General features: G+C 40.9%; 1 protein-coding gene across 3 annotated transcripts; it reads right to left on the bottom strand.

Annotated features, from left to right (window-relative positions):
* Window positions 1-1,924: 1,924 nt before the first annotated feature.
* On the bottom strand, window positions 1,925-15,179 carry OSGIN2 (oxidative stress induced growth inhibitor family member 2). 3 transcript variants are annotated; one of them, XM_035124811.3, is made up of 6 exons: window positions 13,923-15,179; window positions 10,882-11,036; window positions 8,856-8,992; window positions 7,641-7,832; window positions 6,433-6,524; window positions 1,925-5,024 (listed from the first exon to the last, which is right to left on the bottom strand). In XM_035124811.3, exons 1-6 carry the CDS (start codon window positions 13,967-13,969, stop codon window positions 3,983-3,985), a joined length of 1,665 nt encoding a protein of 554 aa, XP_034980702.1. In that variant the 5' UTR covers window positions 13,970-15,179; the 3' UTR covers window positions 1,925-3,982. The 3 variants fall into 3 exon arrangements, with proteins under 3 accessions (XP_034980702.1, XP_034980703.1, XP_088531813.1); XM_035124812.3 differs by having other exon boundaries at window positions 14,509-15,171; XM_088675687.1 differs by having other exon boundaries at window positions 14,205-14,379.
* Window positions 15,180-22,780: the final 7,601 nt, after the last annotated feature.

The following is a 22,780-nucleotide window of genomic DNA, read 5'->3' as shown; positions in this document are numbered from 1 at the left end:
AGCATTCCTTGCAGGTGTGGCTAAATCACTTCCAATTGATCAACACTGAATTGTGGCCAGCACAGTGTGCAAGTTGCTAGCCTTAATAACCCCAAGTGTAGAAAGGCTACATTTGCCAGTTTAAATGACTAGGCCATTTCCAAAATATTGTAGCAGCTAGCATATTTTAAACATTTGGAAAATAAATTATTAAAAGCAGATCTCGGCAACAAAAAACCCACAGCCAGCTATCCAACTTGTCAAGAGTCTATTTTACCAGAAGTATATGACAGTCCTCTCTGCAACTGTGTACACTTCTTGTACGCTTGACTTTGTTCTTGCTAGCTCAAATGCTTACACATTTACCTACTCCATTTTAATAAGTCCCCTCAAATTACTTAAGTCCCTGCAATTGATTGGTGGAAGCAAGGTACTATTGTGTCTACTGACACATTAGAATTTTCTTCCATGCATGTGTAGATTTTGTGTTTTGCAAGATGTCTAAATTTATTAACCTGTAACTAAAATGTTTTCTTTCTGCTTTAGCAACAAGTCTGTTTTGAAAAAAGTTGATCTAAAGTCAGTTCTGTCATCATGCCCCTTATATTTGAATTAGAACTGCCACTAATAGCTGGAAAGGGGATTCCATCTTTTTAATCAGATGAAGCCATTATAGTGAAACTACTTTAGCCACCTCTACACAAAATCTGTAGTCCAGTGAACTAGAAAACTAAAACAGTATTGAGGATGCTGTTCTTGGTGTTGAGCCTAACTCAAACTGACGCTTAAGCAGGTGTAAAAGAAAGTCTTCCCTCATTCCTGGGTGAAAATCGGTCACTTGGTGGTACTGTACTGTGGGAGAAAGTGCTGATCATTGCCTCAGTTCTGAGAGACCTGTATGTCCAAATTCAGAAGCTGTTCCTACACTACAGATGTGGGGGATTCTTGAACCAGTACACACATAGATGGGAAATACTATGTTCTGTAAAAAAAATAAGCAAATTACATACAACCATGACACATTTTGAGTTAGATAACCTTTAAATGCACTATTAAAAGAAGTAAGTGGAATAACCTTCATTACCAGAGAAATGTAGCTTTCCATTCACAATTCTCAGACCTAGGGAGTTTAAAGATGTCATGTCCTTCTACATTAATTGGGTCTTGAGTCACACATGTGACTTCCATTATTACAATTTTTCAATTAATTATAAATTATTGCCTCCAAGGATTTAAAATGAGGACTGTCAATTTACAAAACCAAATCCTTCTAAAAATACCAGCAACTGACAGCTTATCCTGCCCTAAGTTAATATCCACTTACATAAAAGCACTTGCATAATTTCTTGGTATCACTTCAGTCAATAAAAAAAAATCACAATCTAGAGGCTTATTTTGAAAATTACCACCAATTTAACAACCTGCAATCCGTATTTAATTTCATAGCAAAGCACCTTTGCAAAGAGAAGCTTAACATTAGTATCTGGGTGGTTGAGAACTATAAGAGGCTAACGAGACTAATGTAACTTGTTCAGCTGCATCATGTGTTGCAAAACAGCACATGCTTGGTTCTTTATGTTGCTTTCATTAGGGAATCTTACCCTTTTCATTCCACTTGCGGTTTTATCAGAGCCCTGCTCTTCCTGGCAATAATAATCTGAGAACACTAGTGTGAGTGCAACACCATTCAGACAATATTATGACAATATTATAGGGAGACTGTCATGGGCACAGCCAGGATTTATGTGGGGGGGCAGTCTTTATGCTAGGTGGTAGAACCTCAGTTAAGTATTTTTTTATTGGTTTATTTGATTTAGAAACATTTGCAAGATCCTAAAACTTTCTGCACTACCAAAGGCTTGGAAGGGGGAATATTAACTGGTATAATGCTGTATTGTGGCATAACAGCGAGCAGATAAAAGTACTCCAATGAAGTAGCTTTGGGTAGTCCTTATGCTTTTGCATTTATTGAATTATTTCACAATTCTTTTCAAAGGTAGTTTGTAACAAAATATACAGCAGGTATCATTCAGATGCATGAATGCATTTGGGCTTATTGGCCCATTTTTCCTTGAACATAAGACACAAAACTACCAAATCTCCAATCTGCTTTTTAAACTGCCCAGGCTTAAAAAGTGATTAGCTGCTCGGAAAGGGATCTCTACAGAAAACAAAATGCCCCCAACTTATCCCAGTGTAATCACAAGCTCTATCAAGAATAGAATGTGTTGCCTCTTTGGCTTACAATAACTTAACTTGTATGTGCCTCTGCCTCTGAGGCCTCAAAACCTGAGTTCCAAGCCCTAGTGCTAGTAGGCTTTGTGTGTGTGAGAGAGAAAAGGCAGCTTAGTTTTTTTAAAAAACAAAAACCCTGACGTTCTCCATATGCACTTGGATTTTAGTTTACTGTTCAACTCCCAAAATGGTAAACTGGCAGATTTGCAAAAAAGGAAAGGGAAATTTGAACTTAATTTTGTACAACCGTTTAGGCTCCTCATGCAACATGAACCCTGAAATACTACTGTATACTGCAGAGCACATAAGAGAATAATCTGAATTACAGCAAATGTTTTCCCTTGCTAGGATTGATAACCTTCATAGTGGTAGAACAATCCTAGTCCCCAAAATTAAACACATTACTGTTATATATTTTGATCACATTTTTCATGTTTCCTCCATTGTGAGCAAACATAAGTTTAAAAGTTCTCTTTAATTAATCAAACCCAAACAGTTAAACAGTATGCATGGGGAAGCTGACTAAGGAAACTACTGAAGGCAGCTGTGATTTGTGTGTTGAAGGTGAGGAAAACTGCTACATGCAGAACTGACACATACACACAGGGAATGCAGCTAACAGGCAAATCCAAAGAAATTATGCTTAATACCCTTTGAAATCAAAGTTTTAGAACTTAAAGTATTCATAATTCACATCATTTAGTAGCATGTAAGGAACCAAATGCTTTTTCTTGTGGTTTTTATTTCTGCAATTCTTGCAATCAAGCTACTTTTATTTCATCGTTGATCTGCAGTAATGAAAACTACAGATATTTCCCTGTCTTTACAAATTACATTGGAACATGATGTGCGTGGTAAAAAGCAATTTCAAAGGGACCTAAAGATGAGTTTAGCCGTCTCTGGACTGGGCTGTGTGTCCAATCAGCATTAGTTCTGTTTGAGACCAGAGAGATCAGGCACATCTTGAATGTTGAAAAGCCTGCGATGTTCAAACCGAACAAGACTTCCATGCTGAGCTGTTATGAAAATACCTTTTACAAATAAGTGTCCTGTGACAGAGCAGGTTATTAATATAAAACACTGTGTTTCCAAGCCATTAATGTTTTTACCCATCAGGTAAATCCATTACCTGATCCCTCGTAATGTTGTTACATAAGCAGTACTTCATTTTACACCACTGTACAAGAGGCTAGTGTGCTACATCATTCCTTTCATATGGCATGCCTGCATACTTATGACAACTGCTTCCAACTACCAACTATGCTGGAATTTCAATCTGGAGTATCATTTAACTGTTTCCGTTTGAAACTATATTTTACAGGCCATTTTAAAAGTTATAAATACTTCCCACAACAACCAAGGGTAAAATAAAGTACTTGCTGCAAATCAACTGCTGAATATTTGTTTTGCTTTGTCTTAAAGAAAAGCTTCTATATTTCAACCATGGTCTAGTTTTATATAGCAAACCTATTAGTTCATGAGTAGAAGCCCGTTTTCTTTAGAGGGGTAAATATTTTCTCATCAGCGTACAAAGCCAAATAAAATCTGCACAACTTATAATCATTTACTGTTTCTTTTAACTGGAAGCAATTCCAGTAAAAACATTTTTTGTACAGGCTGGAATACTGTAGTCTCATTCTCTACAAGGCAATGAAAGTATGAAGAACACTTATGGATAACAAAAACAAGGCTGCCAATGACTAGATGTTATGGGTCAGTTATTAGCATATGCCTGTAGTCCCTTAGATGATGTCTGTGGCTGTTTGGCTTAGGGAACTCCATCTCCTTCTCTTTCAGCTATGAGTTGATGCTTCTGCTTCGTGACCAAATGCCGTGTAATGCCCAGTGCCCCCCCTTTTAAAAAACGTACAAAATTGTCTCCAATCAGTGGACCTACTGCAAAAAGATTGGGTTCCTTCGTGCACTCATATGTATATGGATCAATTTCAATAGGGTTACCCTTGCACATAATTGGTTCATTTGGGTTATGGCCTATACCCTGGCCTTGGCCCTTCAGGAAACATAGGTTAGGATGAGAACCTATTAACACTAAGGCTACAGAGAACTTTAAGATCTTCTTCAATCCAGAGGCACTCTGCAGGACACATTTCATATCTGGCTGAAATGAAAGGACCCGATGTTCTGGAAAACTGGTATAAGCATGGTGCAAATTATAGTCTGTAGTAACTGACTGAGTGCACATCATATGGTAGACCTTATGGTATTCGGGGTAAAGCTTTTTAGGCAACTGTTTGAAAATCAAACTTGGATCAGTAACCCTCCTACGGAATGCATGAATTACAGGGATGCTGTTGTTATAAGCACACAGAACTGCATCAGCCGCTGTAAGTCCACCACCTATGATCAAGACTGGGTCTGCTTTCCCACACAATATTCCTTTGTCGACAGCAGCGCCAAACTCAGATATGGAATGCAGAACGAAAGGAAAGTCTTCACCTTCTACTTGGAGTCTGCCAGGAGAATCAAAAGTTCCAGTGGCAAGAACAACATTCTCAGCAAACAAACAGAATGGCACATGAGAGCCATCTGCTGCTCTCTGATAACCTCTGATTTCCCAGTTTCTCTTGATCAGTACAGTCTGTCCACCTTGCTCTTCCAGTTGCAAATGTTGTGGCAAAACATCTTCACTCACTTCACTTTCATCTTCATGGTCCTGTTCTCGGTAAAGCCTTGAGACAGACGTTATGTACGTGTTTTCCCTGAAGTTTTTTTGAAGGCCCATGACTTTAACATAGTGCTTGTAATAGCTAGCAATTTGCTCTGGCAGAACTCTGTCACACTTTATATTTCTGAAAAAGATAAAGTTCAAATCTGATTATTCACATTTAGTTTACTGTTCACATTCACCACAGGAACACCTCTATAAACTTGTAATGTGACTGTACTGCCATATTCAGGTCAGATTGATACAGAAAGAATTTTCAGCTTTTGTATTAGATCGGTACATTTGTTCTTTCTTTTTTGGCATGATTTATTATTTGAAATGTTTTCACTGCTTATATTGGATTTGTTTTACCCCAACAAGCCAGGATAGTTAACCAGCATTAATGTATGCTTTGTTGTTGAGATATGAATCCTGGCTTTTTAGGGCAAAATAAACCTATGAACACGAGTTTGGACATAATGCTAAGCTATCACCTTCCTGGTTTGTTTCCCTCACACAGGGGAGGAGTGAAGCAGGAGCAATGGTGGTCCAGTTCAATATAGTATGGACTATTAAGCAAAGATTCTTGGCTTTCTGTTATGTGCAGATGCAGACAGTGGCTCTCAAAGCATGACATTCCAAGCAAGGCACAGACATTTGTGAGTGATGGCTCAAACTCTTTTCTGACTTTTGCATATGCACCTGTCAATCAACCCCATATTGCAATTAAATAAATAGTATTTACATTTCCAGCCCCTGTATTGAACGGAAGTAGATCATATGCAATATATATAACAATTTGAGGCCATATGCCTGAGGTCCTACCCCAGGAACCCCAAAAAGCTAGTTTATTATTTTTACTTAGCTCTTTAAACATACAAGTTTGAAAACCACTAGCAGTACAATCAATTTAGCTATGAATGCAAGCATGAAACATATTTTAAAAATTATGTAGTAACAGAAGATTTGGTCTCAGGGAAATTATGATATACTTTTCCCAGAAAAAAACCAATGAAAGTCTCTAGAATGTACAACAAAGGAAGAAAAATCCTGAATTTGCTGCCCAAGAGGAAATTTTTAAATCATGAGCAGCTAAGTTCAACTTTAAATTCTGAAATCATCGATTTTTACCACATCCAGCGGAACCCACTAGCACTCCTTTGCTCACAATTGTGAGAAGTACTTAAACTGAGCAAAAACATGCTAGGCTAAGTTGATTACTAAATTCTCAAAAACATAGAGGTCAATGCTGAGACTATGTGAGCTTTTCAAAAATAGGGGAGATAGAAAATTTGGCAGTCGGTTCTTCTGTGTCCCATCTCATCCAGCAGCCCTGGTTATCTAATCTATGAATGAAATTAAATGTCTTAAGCTCAAGTGTCAGAATGGTAGCCCATTGTTTACAAGCTGTTAGCATTATAAAATTACATGTACAAGAGCTTCTTGTACTTTTGAAAAATAGATCACAGAAACATTGAAACTTTCGATTCTCCATCCACTGACAGAAGCAATTTCCCCTCCATCAGTCATTACAAGAATGTTACAGTCCTCACCTTCGCTTGGTAGCAGTCCAGTCTTTAAATGTGTATCCAGGTAATTCCATCCAATCTCCAAAACTGATAGTCAGCATGGAACCTTCCATATTCTATGGAAAAGAAAATAATACCAGGACAAAATATTTAAAATATTGCTTAAGGTAATCTCATTCCACCTACCTAGGAGCAAAGTTAGATTGTTAGGCTTCATTTCATAACAAAGAAGAAAAAAGATCCCATGAATCATGTTCTAAAGGACCAGTCTATGTGCTATATTATCTGCTTTGCAGAAAGCTTCAACTTCACAACTCTTCTTATTCCAGTTGTAATGTTTGGGACAGCTTGCCATGCACATCTTCAGGACAGCATGGAGTTTCAACTCCCAACATCTGCTGCTGGTATGAGAACTCCCCAAGTGATCCAGAGGATCCCGACAGCAAATTACACTAGACCAGGCGCCCCAAACTACGGCCCTCCAGATGTTTTGGACTACAATTCCCATCTTCCCCGACCACTGGCCCTGCTAGCTAGGGATCATGGGAGTTGTAGACCAAAACATCTGGAGGGCCGCAGTTTGGGGATGCCTGCACTAGACATTACAGCTAAGGAAATAAAGTCAGGAGGAAATCTCCTACAGCAGGTAGCCTACTGCCTTTGGCTTCATTTCTAGCCTTCCATGGTCTATTTTGCCAACTATGCAGCCCCACAATATTCACAAAAAATTATTACTAAAATGCCCTCAGTTAATTGGGGGGTAAGGAAGTTGATAAACGGTCTGTGCTATATTATTATTGTATTGGCCCAAATAACCAAGTGATGTAACTTCACTCTTAGGGTGTAACTAAGTGTTGATCCTTTTAGAAACATATATACCTCCATAAAATCTAATACGAGGAGAGTAACGCATACCTAGTTTTCTACAAAAGGCAAGCACAAAAATGTAAGCCTTTGGAAGTGAAAACAAAGATCATTTACAAAACAGGTACTGTATGTAGTATGTGAAGTTTTTGGGAATTCTTTACACATTGGTTTATTCATTTAAAATATTAAGAACTCCCCATGATGCAGCTCCAAAACATGAACCTCTTGAACTGGGTACATGCCACAGGACTTCCAACCAATCAGGAACAATGGGTGGTAGGTACCCATTGTTTCCATAGCCAACATGTAAGCTGAAGTTCTCTGATCAGATGTGGTTCCAACAGCAAAATGGGAAAAGTTCTCACATGCCAAGCACCACCAGGCGGTCCTTTGCCAAGCACCATATGAGGGATATAGTGCTCTGGTTCCAGTTTCCAGTCAAGAACAGGTGGATAGTTAAATCCAAAGTCAGCATCAGGATGAAGCAGTGTGTCAAAGAGAACTGCAACAGGATTCGAAGAGCGTCCTTCTAGACCTTCAGCCAAGTACTCCAACTCCTAATTTGAGAAGACAGTTTTAAATGGCAATGTAACTTTCCCTTAGAATATAAAAGTAAAGTAAAAGAGCTTTAACTCTCTATACCATGTTTCTCAGGCCTGGCTATATATAGATATCAGCTGTACCAAACTTGTACTAGTTGTTTGCTTTTATCCCTTGGTTTCCTGATCACAATGAGTGCAAACAAGCTTCATTATGTCATCTGGCTTCCCTCCACGGATCATACACTTAAACCCTTGGGAATGATTTTAATGGAATCAAGTTTGAGCTGCAATTGATACAAGGAATTGGTAGCATGTTTTCTGTATGATTAGTCTCTTTTTAGCTTATGAAAAGAGACTAATCATTTGAGGAAGTCCAAGTGGGCTTCATGATGCCTAAAACCATTTTCAGCAATAGCTCATCTCTGTCATATCACTCATTAGAGTGATGTATACTGAACCCCATCAGCTAAGTTCACAACCTGTGGCCTTGCAGGTGTTATTGGACTCTTGTCAGAGTCCAATTGGCATGGTCAATAGTCAGGGATGATGGGAGTTGCAGTCCAGCAACACCTGGAGGGTCACAGATCTCCCATTTCTGGGCTCTTGCAAAAATAAATATGTTAGTCCTTAAGGTGATACAAGTCTGTTGTTCATGGAACACAGGTATATTAATGGTTATTTGACCCAATGCCTAAACATTGGAGCTCTGTATTTAGATACAGTACATTTCTCATTACCAGGTTTGGTAATGAGAACTTCCTGGGAACATTTGCTGTTGGAGGCAGAGTGCCAAACAAGATAGATTTTGGAGGCAGTTCTTATATTTTAAATACACAGGATTGTCATAAAAAAAAATGGCATTTTGGATCTCCAAGTCCTATTTGACACTGAAAAACCTAAAAAAAGCAGAATACTCTGCTTCCATCATGAGGCACATCTGAAGTGTAAACTAATTTTTCCAAACTAAGAGTATGTAATGCACTTTTCTTCCAGTCCTGATATAAAATTAAATGCGCAATTTCATAAGTGGTAGCTTACCTGATCAACAATAGAAAGATGACTAGCTTCTTTTAATTTATTATGCAAAATAGGATTTGGATGTTCTGTTGCAGGAGACAAATATGGCCTGTATCCAGACAGCATGTATGAGAGGCAAATTCCTGATGGTCCATTACCTAATAGTATTTAAAAAATGATATAAGATTTACTAAAGTTTAAAATTATATCTTGTAATCTGGACCAAGATAATGACCAAGATAATGACTTTAAGCCATGAAAGTCAAAAACATGCTTCTCTCCCCCTCACTGCAATCAAGGAATTTAAAAGAGCTCAGCTTTTGCTATAGGATGCCTAGTATTTTTGCAGATATAGTCTAGAATATTATTTGCCAAGTATATTACCTCAATTCTGATCACTGAATTTCTGAGTCTACCAACACTGATCTGCTTATTGGTTGCTAACTTTCTGAATAGTGGCAGAAGAGCTAAACATCCCTTGGGTCCACACGTATTTAGCTAGACAATCAGACATGTAAAATAAAAATTTACTTTTACTGTTAAAGTGGAGGCAGATTACTTTTTCATTTGATGTGAGGTTTGTTGGCTTTTTGACAGCTTTTTGTGCTGATATACAAGTTTATTTAACAATATAATATAGTTTTAATAGGTTTATAGGTAATTAGTTGTTGATAATGTAATTGCTTTGAACCTGTATTTGATTACAAATCTGTGTTACTATTTATTTAGTTACTTTTTACAAAACAAGTTTGTTGCTATTGTAAATTGAAGGAGTGTTATGGGTGGGTGGGGAAGACTCTTTTGCTAGCAACAAGATACCTTGTGTTGAGAAAAGGCAGAAAAACCATCTGCAGCACTTTAGAACAATATTTGCATAGCATCATGTCACCAAAACTGATCCTAGGGCAGCATAAAGCCTCAGATATCGTAAAATAATAGTACAGTACTTCCTCCTTCAACAGTATAATCCAAACCACTTTCACTTCTAGGTTAACATCTATTATATAAACATCCAACCTCTTTGCAGGCTACATATTTTACTCCAATTACTATACAACAAGAAATTTGTTTCATTGTTTGATGGTTTTAATAAGTCCCAATTACAGATATTCTCACAGTCACCAAATATGGAAACAAAGCTATTTTGCCATTCAAAAACTGGCCTCCCAAGTTGTTTCCTCCCCCACCCAAAGTAGGAGGGGCGGCCAACTGGAAGCAGAAAAACAGCTAAGGATGAAACACTCTACTCTCCTTAAAAAGTGGAGGTGCTTGAGTCCTCTCATTTTGATTACATGAGTTTCTATGTACTTGTTGTTAGATACTTTTTAAAAAGTGCTTAATTTTTGTTGAGGTGCTGTTCAGATACAAAAAGATAAAGCACAGGTAAAGGACCCCTGGACGGTTCAGACCAGTCAACGGCAACTATGGGGTTGTGGCGCTCATCTCGCTTTCAGGCCAGGGGAGCTGGTATTTGTCCGCAGGCAGCTTTCCGGATCATGTGGCCAGCATTACTAAACCGCTTTTGGTGCAACGGAACACTGTGACAGAAACCAGAGCTCATGGAAACGCCGTTTAGCTTCCTGCCACAGCAGTACCTATTTATCTACTTGCACTGGCATGCTTTTGAACTGCTAGACTCATAATCAAATAGACATGATACAAAAGGAAAAAAGGAAAAAGAAATGGGGAGAGGAGAGGAAAGCGAGCATTAGAACAGCTGCTCCTTCATGGACATGACCAGGTTGCACGTAACAGGTATAAAGGGCAAGATTCAGTGACAAGGAGGTGCACTTTGGCAATTCCTATTCTACTATACAACATTACCTTTTTCCCAGTCATGGAGGAAACAATTATAGCTCAAATATTTTTCCAACAGTATCTAATCACAATATACCTGTATAATAGGATAACTAGAACTCTCAATTATATCACAACTTAATAAGCAGTCCGTGATAAGACAAGATTGTTAAATTATAATTAATAAATTTCAAACACATTCAGTATTTTAGATTCTTATTCATATACTGAAATTCTGAGAATAACTCACCTATTACTACCACTGGCAAACTCAGTGGTGGGTCCACAGGTAGAGTAGCTTCTTCTAGTAAGGGCATTGTTTTAACATCTGTCCCAAAGCTGTCACCAAAATACTGCACTAAGGAATTCAAAAAGTGTCCTTCGGTTTCAGGGCTACAGTAGTTTCTATTTAAAAGGAAATAAATCAGTTCATCACTACAACACATTCTTTAAAAAATTAACTTAAGTTAATATAAAGTCATTGGCTTTATGATATATAAGCAAAAGAAAGTGTCAGAATTTAGGAAAATTTCAGAGTTGCAACTCCACTGTGACTTTTCCTAAATTGATACTGCTATTTTGGAATCCTACAAGGAAAAAGTAGGGTTTTTTACCCATATATGTTTACAAAAGGACAAACTACGGTAATTATCAGAGGTAACTGGTCATACATTTAAATATCTACGAATCTACATTAATTTGTTGATATATTACTTAATGACTTGGATCCTTACTTTCTCTTCTACAGAAGTCTCCTTCTATTTGTGTTTTGAACCCAGAGAACACACCCATTGGTAGGAGGTGTTTTTTGCTGACCTCCCCTTCCCCCACACCTTCCAGAATCAGATGGTTCCTGAATCCTCCAGGGCAGATTTTGGTGGGGCATTTGCAGGGGGAAATCAGCAAAAAATTGCCTTCTCCCTTCCACCAGAACCATGAACTGAGTGCCACTCAAAGGATCTTTGGATCAAAACCAAAATATTTATTAAGAAGAATATATGAATTGGTTCCAAAATAGCTTCTAAGAATAAGTCATTGCATAATCTAAGTGCAATGCAAGCACTTCTTCAAGAATTTGAATGGAAATGTACAGTTCTGCAGTTGGTTCCCTCCCTCCTCCTACAATCCAGGAATCTGCCAACTCTGACACTAATTGTATTTCCCATCAAATCCACCTCTAAACTAATATTTAAGTAGGCACTGCTGGCTCTAGGGCTGCTTTTGCACAGTCCTACAGTCGGCACATGTCAGCCTCGAGCATTTTCCTTTCCTTGGTAAAGCTCATGAAACCTCATCCAGAATACAGTTGTCTGCCTCCCTGGAACCAAAAATCACACAGGACATTCATGCATGCAAACATACCATACTTATATGCAGCTAAAGATACAGATTAAGCTTAGGACAAACCCTGCAATGCCATACATGTGGCAAATTAATGGTTAAAATAACAGAAACCACAGAAAATTGGAACTACCAGTAATTCTATGCTTGCTGTCAACCATCAGGTCATTTAAATGGTTTAAATATAGGCACCTACTTTACTACAGAATATATCTCAAGAAAGCTTCATAGGTTCCATATCTCTGTTTTGGCTATAAACTAAAGGAAGCTACTGTATGTTGTTTTGCAAAAACCACAACGTCTGCACATTGACAAGTGTACCTTTTTCTCCCGTCCTCCCTTGTAATCTATGGAGTTTTACATTAAAGGCTAAAGGAAAAAAAGTATTTATGGGCTTTTTACAGGCATCTGTGGACAAAAGGATGCACAACTAGATGGGCCCCTGGTCTGCTCCAGCAGGACTCTCATTCTGTTCTTACACCAGTAAAAACCAGCACCAATCACATCTTTTCTACACTACACCAGTCTATTACAGTTGCATATTCATCTTCACAGGAAATATGTTCAGATATTTAAAATACAGGATATGACATAACACAACATCTGTTTAAAAGAGTTTGTTAAATATATGGCAGTTAAGTTATGCTTGCTTGTGCCAAGACTACAATTAACATGATAGCACTAGCAAATATTCCAGCCAGCCACCTTACACCAAACGCCACCAGTAATTACAGCAGAAACTAAACTGCAAAGGCCGCACTGTAACCCACAAAACAAATGACTGCATACCCTTTTGGGGTGGTGTCAGCTACTATAAGTAACATCTGAAAGATCCCTATGAAATTTGTCAAAAATCAGAAAACCATTATGAGGTCTTCAACACCCTTTCAGAGTTGACCTACTATTTACCCATCAATTTAAATTGCCAGAGATACAGGCTATGAGTTATAGGCATTGGGTAAAATTATTTCTGACTCTACGATAGTCTGGGACTTGAGGTCTAGGATAGCCTAACTCTCTGAAGACATTCTTTTACTAGTTGACTACCAGAAAGTATCATTTTGCTCCATTCTATGTCTATAAATTTGGCCTGCAACTGTAATATTTAATCAAAATCCAACAGGAAGGAATTTTTCTCTTCTCTTCCACCCAACATTAAAGACATCCCTATGGAAATTCCCAGTCCATATACCATTCCATGGAATGGTCTCAAGAAAAGACTAAAGTGAAGCAGCATTGGGGATGATCAGTGCCTAAACAATAGTAGACCTGCACAGAATCTTACCTACAACTAGTTTCTTCATGGAAGAATCTCCGGAAGTGAAGCGTACCCTAGTCTCTAAAAGCTTACACCATACTGAACATGTTAAGTCTTTTAAAGTGCCCAAACCCTCCTTTGCTGTTTTATTCATGGAAGAAAGATAGAATAGAAATATATTGTATACACGAACAACTGAGGTGGCATGTGTGCGTGTGTGCGTTTATATGAAGGTAAAGGACCTTTACCTTTATATAAAGGTAAAGGCGACTATGGGGTTGTGGCGCTCACCTCGCTTTCAGGCAGAGGGAGCCAGAGTTTGTCCACAAACAGCTTTCTGGGTCATGTGGCCAGCATGACTAAACCGCTTCTGGCGCAACAGGACACCATGACGAGTGCCAGAGTGCATGGAAACACCGTTTACCTTCCTCCTGTTGCACTACCTATTTATCTACTTGCACCGGTGTGCTTTTGAACTCCTAAGTTGGCAGAAGCAGGGACAGAGCAACGGGAGCTCACCCCGTTGTGCGGATTCGAACCACTGACCTTCCAATCGGCAAGCCCAAGAGGCTCAGTGATTAGACCACAGTGCCACCCACGTCACCCTGTGTGTATACACACAAACAAACAAACAAACAAACGTGTGCACATAAATGCCATGTGTGTTGCAGAGAGGCGATTTCCAAGCCTACCTGCCCGTCATGCAACAACATTTCAAATCACGACCCATCTTGGCCATTCAGAAATCCGCCGCCATCATCATCATCATCATCTATGGAAAGGCGACGTTCCTTTTCGTGTGGCTCGTTTGGGTGGGCCTTTGCTTTTCCTCCTCCCTTCCCTCCGTTCTTAGCAGCATCAGCCAGCAACACACCTTACCTTGCACACCTTCGCCTCTCTCTCCCTCCCTCCCTCCCCAGCAGCACCACCCAAGTCCCCGCCGCGCCTCCAGGATGCTCTTCAAAGCACCTCACCTCCCTTCCTCCGCTTACAGAGTACGCGCGCGCGCGCGCGCGTCCCCGCCCGACCCCGTGACCTTCCTCCTTCGCTCCTCCATCTCCTCCTCAGTGAAGCGCAGGCCGGCCGGCCGGCCAAGAAGCAGCAGCGGGCAGGAAGGCATCCCACGCGGACTCCCACATCGCGTCAACTGAGAGGAGAGGGAGGAGCCGGAAGAGAAAGGGGCGGATGGAAGGCGCCTTTTCTTTCTTCTCTCTCTCCCCCCCCCCCCTTTGACCCACAAACCTATTTCCCTCGGCCGGCCTGGCAGATAGGCGTTACCTGAAGTGACCGGCCAGGGAACACCGGCAGCACCAAACCGTCATGAGGGATTAACGGGGGTGGGGAGGGGGAGGGGGAAGAGAAGAAGAGTCGAGGCGGCAGGTCACTCGGCGGCAGATGGGGGAATGTGGCTGTTGCTGCTGCTGCTTCCTCCGCCGCCTCTTGTTCTCCCTCCCGCCGCCGCACTGGGGGCCGCTGTCGGCCGGGCGCTTCTCCTCCTCCCCCCTCCCTCCCGCCTCCTTGCCTCACATGCGGCACTAGGCCAGTCACACGGGAGCGAGGGAGGAGCCTCCGCCTGGCACCGGCGGAGGAGGGAGGCGCCTCACGCCCCGCCAACGCCTTCCTCGCGGTCCTCAGCGGGCGGAGGAGCGACTACCCCGAGGGAGGCGGGGAAAGGAGGACCGCCGGCCCCCAACAACGGCCGCCGCCGCTGCTGCTTGACAGCGGCACCATGTGATAAGAAAGTCGGCTGCGAGCGGGAAATGATGGGGGTTGCGCAGTAGATACGCCGCGCACATAACGAGGTCGCGGTGGGGCGATGCATCGGGGTTTATCGACGCCTCGTTGTGGTTTCCATAAGTGGCGCCGTTTCCTTGGCTTCTGTCCGTCCCCCCACTCCATGAACTCGACCGGATGTCACCGCCTCTCTACACGCTTCCCCCCCCCTCAACACCCTCTTCCCCCTTTCCGAACAACAAACATTCTAGCGTGTAGGCACGCGGAGCCGATGCAAATGCTGCTGCAGTAGTTTTACAGCTGAAAGGTCCTGATTAGTATTATTTTATTGATGATTTTCAGTTTTATATATTTCAATCATTTTAACATTTCAAAATCGACGTCCTTCCCCCCCTCTTTCTGAGGTTCCTTAAATATATTTTTATATTTTCTGCATATTCTAAATTAACATTTACTCATTTATTCATTCATCTACTTTAAATGTATACTCTTATAAAAACTGCAGGTTATTACAATAATTCTGCCAATGTTCTTATCTGTTTACAATTTATTTGTAAACATTCAATAAACCATTTCCATTATTCTATTTAAAAAGTTTGTTATCTTGATTTCTTATTCTTTCTGGTAAGTTTCATCATTTCTGCATATTCCATAAGCTTTTTTTATCCATTCTTCTTTCACTGAGACTTATTTCCATTTTTAGGCAAGTAACATTTTTGCTGTTGTAGTCACATACATGAATAAATTTCTATCCCGTTTGAGTAGTGCTGTCCCTATACTGTAATTCCCAAAAGGTTTTTTTTGGCACCTTTATCTCTTTCCCATTGCCCTCCTTGGCAGGTGGATACCTCCATGAGGCTCCTGGGTCCTGAATGTCCCCTGCCTGACATCTTGTGCCTCATTCCCTGCTATTAAGTGCTGGGGTGGGGGATAGACATTGGCTGATCAGATAACAGTCAGTGCTTTTCCACTAAGTAATTTGGGTTTTCAGTGGGGCTTCGTACCACATGTGTCAGATGATGCTTAGTGGAACCTTTGAGAGAGGAAACAGCATTTAAGGTGAAGGTTGTGTTCCCCACCAACTCTCACCATTTCTGAGTTCACCACTTCCTGCAGGATGCGTGGGTCAAAGACACTGGGCTGCTGTGAGTTCCTCAGCTGTCTTGCATGTATTTATTAGTGCAGAGATAATCACTAAAGTATACCCATTACAGAAGCTTTAACTATTCTGCCAACAGCTAAACCAATGATCAGAGAACATCTGAACATCCCACAGCTGGTAATGGCTCCCCCCCCCATTTAAATCCTGATCTCCCTAACTTTTTTCCTTCTCAGAGCGATGCAATCACCCAATCACAAGGTTATTGTGTAAATAAATTGTATCCTAAATAAATTGTATCCTAATGGAAAAAAGTCTGTTAGATGCACAATTATTTAGGAACCAGCACCAGTTCTTGTTACCAAAACTATTAGCACCACCGAAGAATATCACATTTGCCTCTTCCCCGGATCATCTGGATATCAGTGACAAAATAACGAACCAGTTATATTAGCATTTTATAAGCAAAAGGGTATCCCTGCCTGGCAAAGCATCTCAGATGTCATGGACTGGTGGGATGCAGAGGAAGGGCGGGAGGAACCAGCTGAGGAACCTCCAAGGGAAGAAGGCTCAAAGCCTAGGAAATGGTGGTGGGATGGCAATGAGTGGTCAGAGGAAGAAGACTGGGGGGAGAAGGTGTCGGAAGCTGAAGAGGTAACAGTGAGCTGGGAAAGTCTTGTGTCAGAAGTCCAGAAGAAGCAGTGGAGGATGGAGGCCAAGAGGCAGAGATAAGTCAGGCTGGTGTAGAAGCACACGTGTCTCCCCCTCCCTAACAAGCTCCCCTCCTCCCCCAGTCTCCCAGGACCAAGAGAGGCATGAAGCGAAAGGATCAGGGACACAGGCGCAGTCTCAGATTGCTTGGGGAAAACCCTGGAGAGGAGGGGACTTCGGGCTTAGGCAGAGTTGCTGTGCTCATTAGGCCTGGCACCCCTGGGAAGATCCTGTTTTTTTCTCATAAAGAGCTGACTTCACTTATTCTGATTACTGCTGGCTCACTCCTGACATCAGTCACAGTGGCAAATAAGGTAAAAGGCAAGTTAGGCAGTTGTGTGATTTCGGCAGTAGGGCAAGGAGGCCAAGGTAACCAAAATTTGTATGTTGTAGTGACCAGCATAGGAGGGTAGTTGACTGAACCACACCAGCACAATGGAAATGGCCATAGCCTGTTATATTTAAAAAATAAAGATTGATGGACTTAAAAGAGTTTTTACAAACCTATATTCAGGAAGATTAAATGCAAATAAGTCATGGGAATATAAATGCTTCCCTGGTGAAGAATAATTCCATTATTCTACTATCCCTTGTAGTACAGTTTATCCTTTTTTCTAAAATTCTCTGTGTATTTGATTTCCTGGCACATGTACTGGGGGATTATTAGATTCAATGTCTAATTGTTCCTTTCCTAATGCTGTAAACAGAACAGCAGTGTTTTAGTCTGCCATGCAAGTTCCTGAGGGATATGCTGTGTTCAGTGAATTCCTCTGCATTTGTTCATCTTTATATCACACGGAATATAAGCAACAAAGCGATGGGACTTAAAAGTATTAAGATTAGGGCATTTATTTATTTAAAAAAAAACCTAAAGGGCTATGAACGTTATCCATTACTGTTTTTCAATTAAATTTGTAGTCTATTCTTTAAACACAAATGCTAGCACAAATAGTCAAATACTATGGTTGATCAGTCCTAAAAAAAACAGAACCTTTAACACATTTTCTTGTAAGTTTTGTTTCAAGATAATAATTTGGATTGAATGAATACTAATGGAATCTTAATTGAGCAATTTATGAAAAATAAGGACTTGCGGTACCACTCTGCCCCTACAGTCTCCTGTTCAAGTCCAAGGGTTAATAGGGTCATCTTCAGACATATTTTAGATTGGTGAATAGGGTTCAACAGGTTGGACCCGTAATAAAATGTTGACACAGTGGAGTGCTTCTGTGTTCAAGCCATGCCATTTTCCAGGGCATTCTATTCTATCCCCTCTTTTTCCTATTGCCTGGCCTCTTCCTTCTCTCCAACAGTCAGTCAACATTCTGTTTTAGCTACCAATGCTTTGGCTCTGGGAGAATACGTTTGATAGCCAGCATAGAGAGCCTTGTCAGTGGACAAGCTCTTTGCACTGGACTTTTGGATCAGGCTAATGTTTAAATAACTTGGCTTCAAGGCTCCCTCCTCCCAAGTGGGCAGCCAAACCCAATATGGGTAGTTCAAAAGGGATGCAAAGGTTGTATTACATTAAATAATGTAAAAAGTGACTGATAACAATGTGAAAAGTAAATTACCATAAGTAGTCTAGGCTCTTCTGCAATACTGTAATTGGTTTGTTGAGTAGTACCGGTATTATTTCACAATAACATAGTAATGTAGATTCGCTGCTAAGGAAAGGTGTTCATACCTTTATCTTGCAGATTTATTGTGTAAATAATATGGTTGTGTGGCAAGGCTTCTTGTTTAATGAAAAATAAATAAATAACCCCCAAAGCAATCGCAGGAATTGGCCCTTTCGTTACATAAAAACAAGCAGCCTGGTTAAAAATAGAAATGAACACTGTCATTCCATAAACAAATCCCTTCCACTACAGACGAGACATTTTTTCTAGCTCCAACAATAGATGCCTTTATTTACCATTCAATAACAGTAGAAAGGTCAAAACCAATGCTTTCTTTCCATAGACACCATTTTTAATTGGTAAGCACTTTTGATTTTTTCAAAGGATCATTTTCTATTAAATTGATTAATGCAATATAAATGGCTGAATAATTGCATCTTCCTAAGGATCAAAGGTCTGTTAATCGAAAACCACCATGAGCAAAAACCTAAGCAGCTAAGCCTGCAGTCCCAAATACATTTACTTAGGGAGTAAGCTTCACTGAACACAGTGGATTCAGCTTCTAGTACACCACATTTGCATTATTGTGTGTTGGTTTTGTGTTTGAGTTGCTCCAAGCCAGGCAAGGATTCGGCAGCGCTTGCATAAATCACTGCCACTTTCTTTCCTCCACTTTTCCTTTTCCCAATGATGGAAGGAAATCTCTAATACAGTCATACTTCGGTTTAAGTACACTTCCGTTTGAGTACTTTCAGTTTAAGTACTCCGGGAATCCGTCTGGAACGGATTAATCCACTTTCCATTACTTTCAATGGGAAAGTTCACTTCAGGTTAAGTACGGACTTCCAGAACCAATTACACTCATACTTCGGGTTAAGTACGCTTCAGGTTGAGTACTCCGCGGACCCTTATGGAACGGATTAATCCACTTTCCATTACTTTCAGTGGGAAAGTTCGCTTCAGGTTAAGTACGCTTCCGTTTAAGTACAGACTTCCGGAACCAATTGTGTACCACTGTATACTAATAGAGGCTTGGGTTAATCTGGAGTATTGCTCTATCAGAACGCCACACATACCATTGGCAACTAATCAAGGGCATCTCCAAAAAAAGATAGCTTTGTTACTATCTGGTCTCCCCTTTTCTCTTTTATTGAAGAAGAACAGGATATTTTAATACTGTCATCATCACAGAGGTGTCTGTGGAGGGGATATATTCATTGAAAGTGTTAGCTTTTCTCCCCTTTCTTTTTTTTTAAAAAAGGAACCTACCTGTTCGTTACGTCTGGTACCAGAGGTCCTTCTCTATATATCCCTGCCACTCTGTAGGCTTTCTTAATAATGTTGTTGTTGTTGTTGTTTAGTCGTTTAGTCGTGTCCGACTCTTCGTGACCCCATGGACCATAGCATGCCAGGCACTCCTGTCTTCCACTGCTTCCCGCAGTTTGGTCAAACTCATGTTTGTAGCTTCAAGAACACTGTCCAACCATCTCGTCCTCTGTCGTCCCCTTCTCCTTGTGCCCTCCATCTTTCCCAACATCAGGGTCTTTTCCAGGGAGTAAAATAATTACTATTATTTACAAGCTGCTATGTGACTGGGTTGCCCGGAGAACCACGTTTTAGACATTTTTTTAAAAAAATGCTCAGGATTTTAACTGATTTTATCTCTAATGCTTTTTGTATTTTTACTGTTGCAATGATAATTGCCATTGTTTCTGATATTTTTGATCTGTTTCATATTTGTTTTATGGTTCTCTTTTGCAGGCTATCTTGAAAATCTAGATTAATGAAATAAAAGAGGAGGAGGAGGAGGAAGAAGAAGAAGAAGGATTTATCCACCTGGCAATTACTTCTGCTGCTGAGAAGACTCATTTGTTGTTACACATTGTCACACATTTTTTTATAAGCAATAGGAAAGGTTTCTGCAAGAGATAAGGGACAGCTCATAAAAGCATAAAAGGGACCCAGGTGGCGCTGTGGTTAAACCACTGAGCCTAGGGCTTGCTGATCAGAAGGTCAGCGGTTCGAATCCCTGTGACGGGGTGAGCTCCCGTTGCTCGGTCCCAGCTCCTGCTGGAAAGCACGTCAAAATGCAAGTAGATAAATAGGAACCGCTACAGCGGGAAGGTATACGCCGTTTTCATGTGCTGCTCTGGTTTGCCAGAAGTGGCTTTGTCATGCTAGCCACATGACCCGGAAGCTATACGCCGGCTCCCTCGGCCAATAATCCGAGATGAGCGCGCAACTCCAGAGTCGGTCACGACTGGACCTAATGGTCAGGGGTACCTTTACCTTTACCTTTACATAAAAGCATAATATGCATTTTCCCCTAATGAAAGTTGTTTCATTTCAGTGGTGGCAGGTTTTATTCCAACAGCAGTTTGAACTTGTATGCCCTGTTGCTAGGTTTTCATCCACTGACACCATTAGAAGAAGCAAATTGGTGATCTGGCCCCCTAAATATAGCAAATAACATTTATGGGCATCGAAGGGTGTTTAATAGGTTACAATAAAATAAACTTCAGCCTTGATTGGTTTTTTTTAACTGCTATTTTCTGTCTGCAGCTACCCAACTAGAATAGTAGATAGCTGTCTTTTGCAAATGGACTTTTTATTACAAGCAGGAAATGGGTGGTAATGGATAATAAGACATTTTCACACCTCTCCTGTCCTGGGCCTGTTGTTGTTCAAGGTTTTTATAAATGACTTGAAGGAATTGAGAGGATGCTCATCAAATCTGCAGATGATACCAAACTAGGAGGGGTAGCTAACCCCACAGAAGACAGAATTGGGATTCAATAGGACCTTAACAGTTTGGAGAACTGGGCCCAAACTAATTTCAATAGGGACAAATGTCAGGTTCTGCACTTAGGTAGGAAGAACAAGCTGCACAAATATAAGATGGGGGACACCTGGCTTGCTAGTGGTATATGTGAAAAGGATCTAGGGGTCTTAGTAGACCACAAGCTTACCATGAGTCAATAGTGTGATGCAGCACCAAAAAAAGTGAATGCTATTCTAGGCTGGATCCACAGAAGTATAGTGCCCTGATCAAGGGACGTAATAGTACCAGTCTATTCTGCCTTGGTCAGACTACACCAGGCTGGAATACTGTGTCCAGTTCTGGGCACCACAATTTAAGGATATTGACAATCTGGAACATGTGCAGAGGAGGGTGACCAAGATTATCAAGGGTCTGGAAACCAAGCCCTGTGAGGAATGGTTGAGTGAGCTGGGTTTGTTTAACCTGGTAAAGAAAATAGCCATCTTCAAATACTGTATCTAAAAGGCTGACACGTGGAAGATGGAGCAAGCTTGATTTCTCCTGCTGTAATAGATTGGACCCAAACCAATGGCCTCCTTCAAGTTAAAAGAAAGGAAATTCTGACTAAACATCAGTAAGAGCTGTTTGACAGTGGAACTGATTCCCTTGGAAGGTGGTAAAGGGACCCCTGACCATTAGGTCCAGTCGCGGACGACTCTGGGGTTGCAGCACCCATCTCACTTTATTGGCTGAGGGAGCCGATGTACAGCTTCCGGGTCATGTGACCAGCATGACTAACCTGCTTCTGGCGAAACCAGAGCAGTGCACAGAAACGCCGTTTACCTTCCCGTTGGAGCAGTACCTGTTTATCTACTTGCACTTTGACGTGCTTTCGAACTGCTAGGTTGGCAGGAGCAGGGACCAAGCAACAAGAGCTCACCCCGTCGCGGGGATTTGAACCGCCGACCTTCTGATTGGCAAGCCCTAGGCTCTGTGGTTTAGACCACAGCGCCACCTGCGTCCTGATTCCCTTGCAAGGTGGTGGACTCTCCTTTTAAGTGCATATTGCACATATGTGATAGATAGATGATAGATGGATGGATAGATAGATGATAGATGCATAATTATTAGAATGCTAACTATCTTTTGTGTAAGTATTAATATATAATCATTTACCAGTCACTCACCATTTGATGCAAGCCAGTTCTGAACCCTCTTTTTTGCAACAAAATGAGCTCCCAGTCCTACAATGTCACTCATCTGAACTTGTGCAGCTCTGATTTGATTCTGCCACTGTCTTGGCTTTCTGCAGTTATTACCCTGCCAACATTTGCCTTTCATCTTTTCCCAAAAGTCAACTTAACTTCTATTACAAAGGAAATGAAATGTTCTCCATGTTTGCCAACATTCTGAGAGAACGCTTTCTCTAAGAATGACTCAAAGTTCCCTATTCCCACACCCTGGTGTTACTCTGAGAACAACTAAAGTAAACTTTTCAGCGGCGGTTATTTGTTCTAACACTTTCCCCCATTGTAAAATGTTTGGCACTAGGTAAAGAACAACAGTGCTAATTTTATCTAGATTTCACATATCCCCTGGCCACATAAGCAGGGCCTATTTGTT

The sequence above is a fragment of the Zootoca vivipara genome, chromosome 8, assembly GCF_965207765.1.
Source record: "Zootoca vivipara chromosome 8, rZooViv2.hap1.1, whole genome shotgun sequence".
NCBI classification, from domain to species: Eukaryota; Metazoa; Chordata; class Lepidosauria; order Squamata; family Lacertidae; genus Zootoca; species Zootoca vivipara.
Note: the sequence above shows the minus strand (reverse complement) of the source record. Positions and strands in the feature narration are given on the sequence as shown.

What these genes read in the sequence shown, in the direction of transcription:
- OSGIN2 (XM_035124811.3), bottom strand. Translation starts at nt 13,969, where the DNA reads ATGGCCAAGATGGGTCGTGATTTGAAATGTTGTTGCATGACGGGCAG. An exon ending in ATCTTTCTATTGTTGATCAG is followed by an intron (nt 7,833 to 8,855) that starts GTAAGCTACCAC and finishes TTCTCAAATTAG; the next exon opens with GAGTTGGAGTACTTGGCTGA. An exon ending in TGGACTGCTACCAAGCGAAG is followed by an intron (nt 5,025 to 6,432) that starts GTGAGGACTGTA and finishes TATCTTTTTCAG; the next exon opens with AAATATAAAGTGTGACAGAG.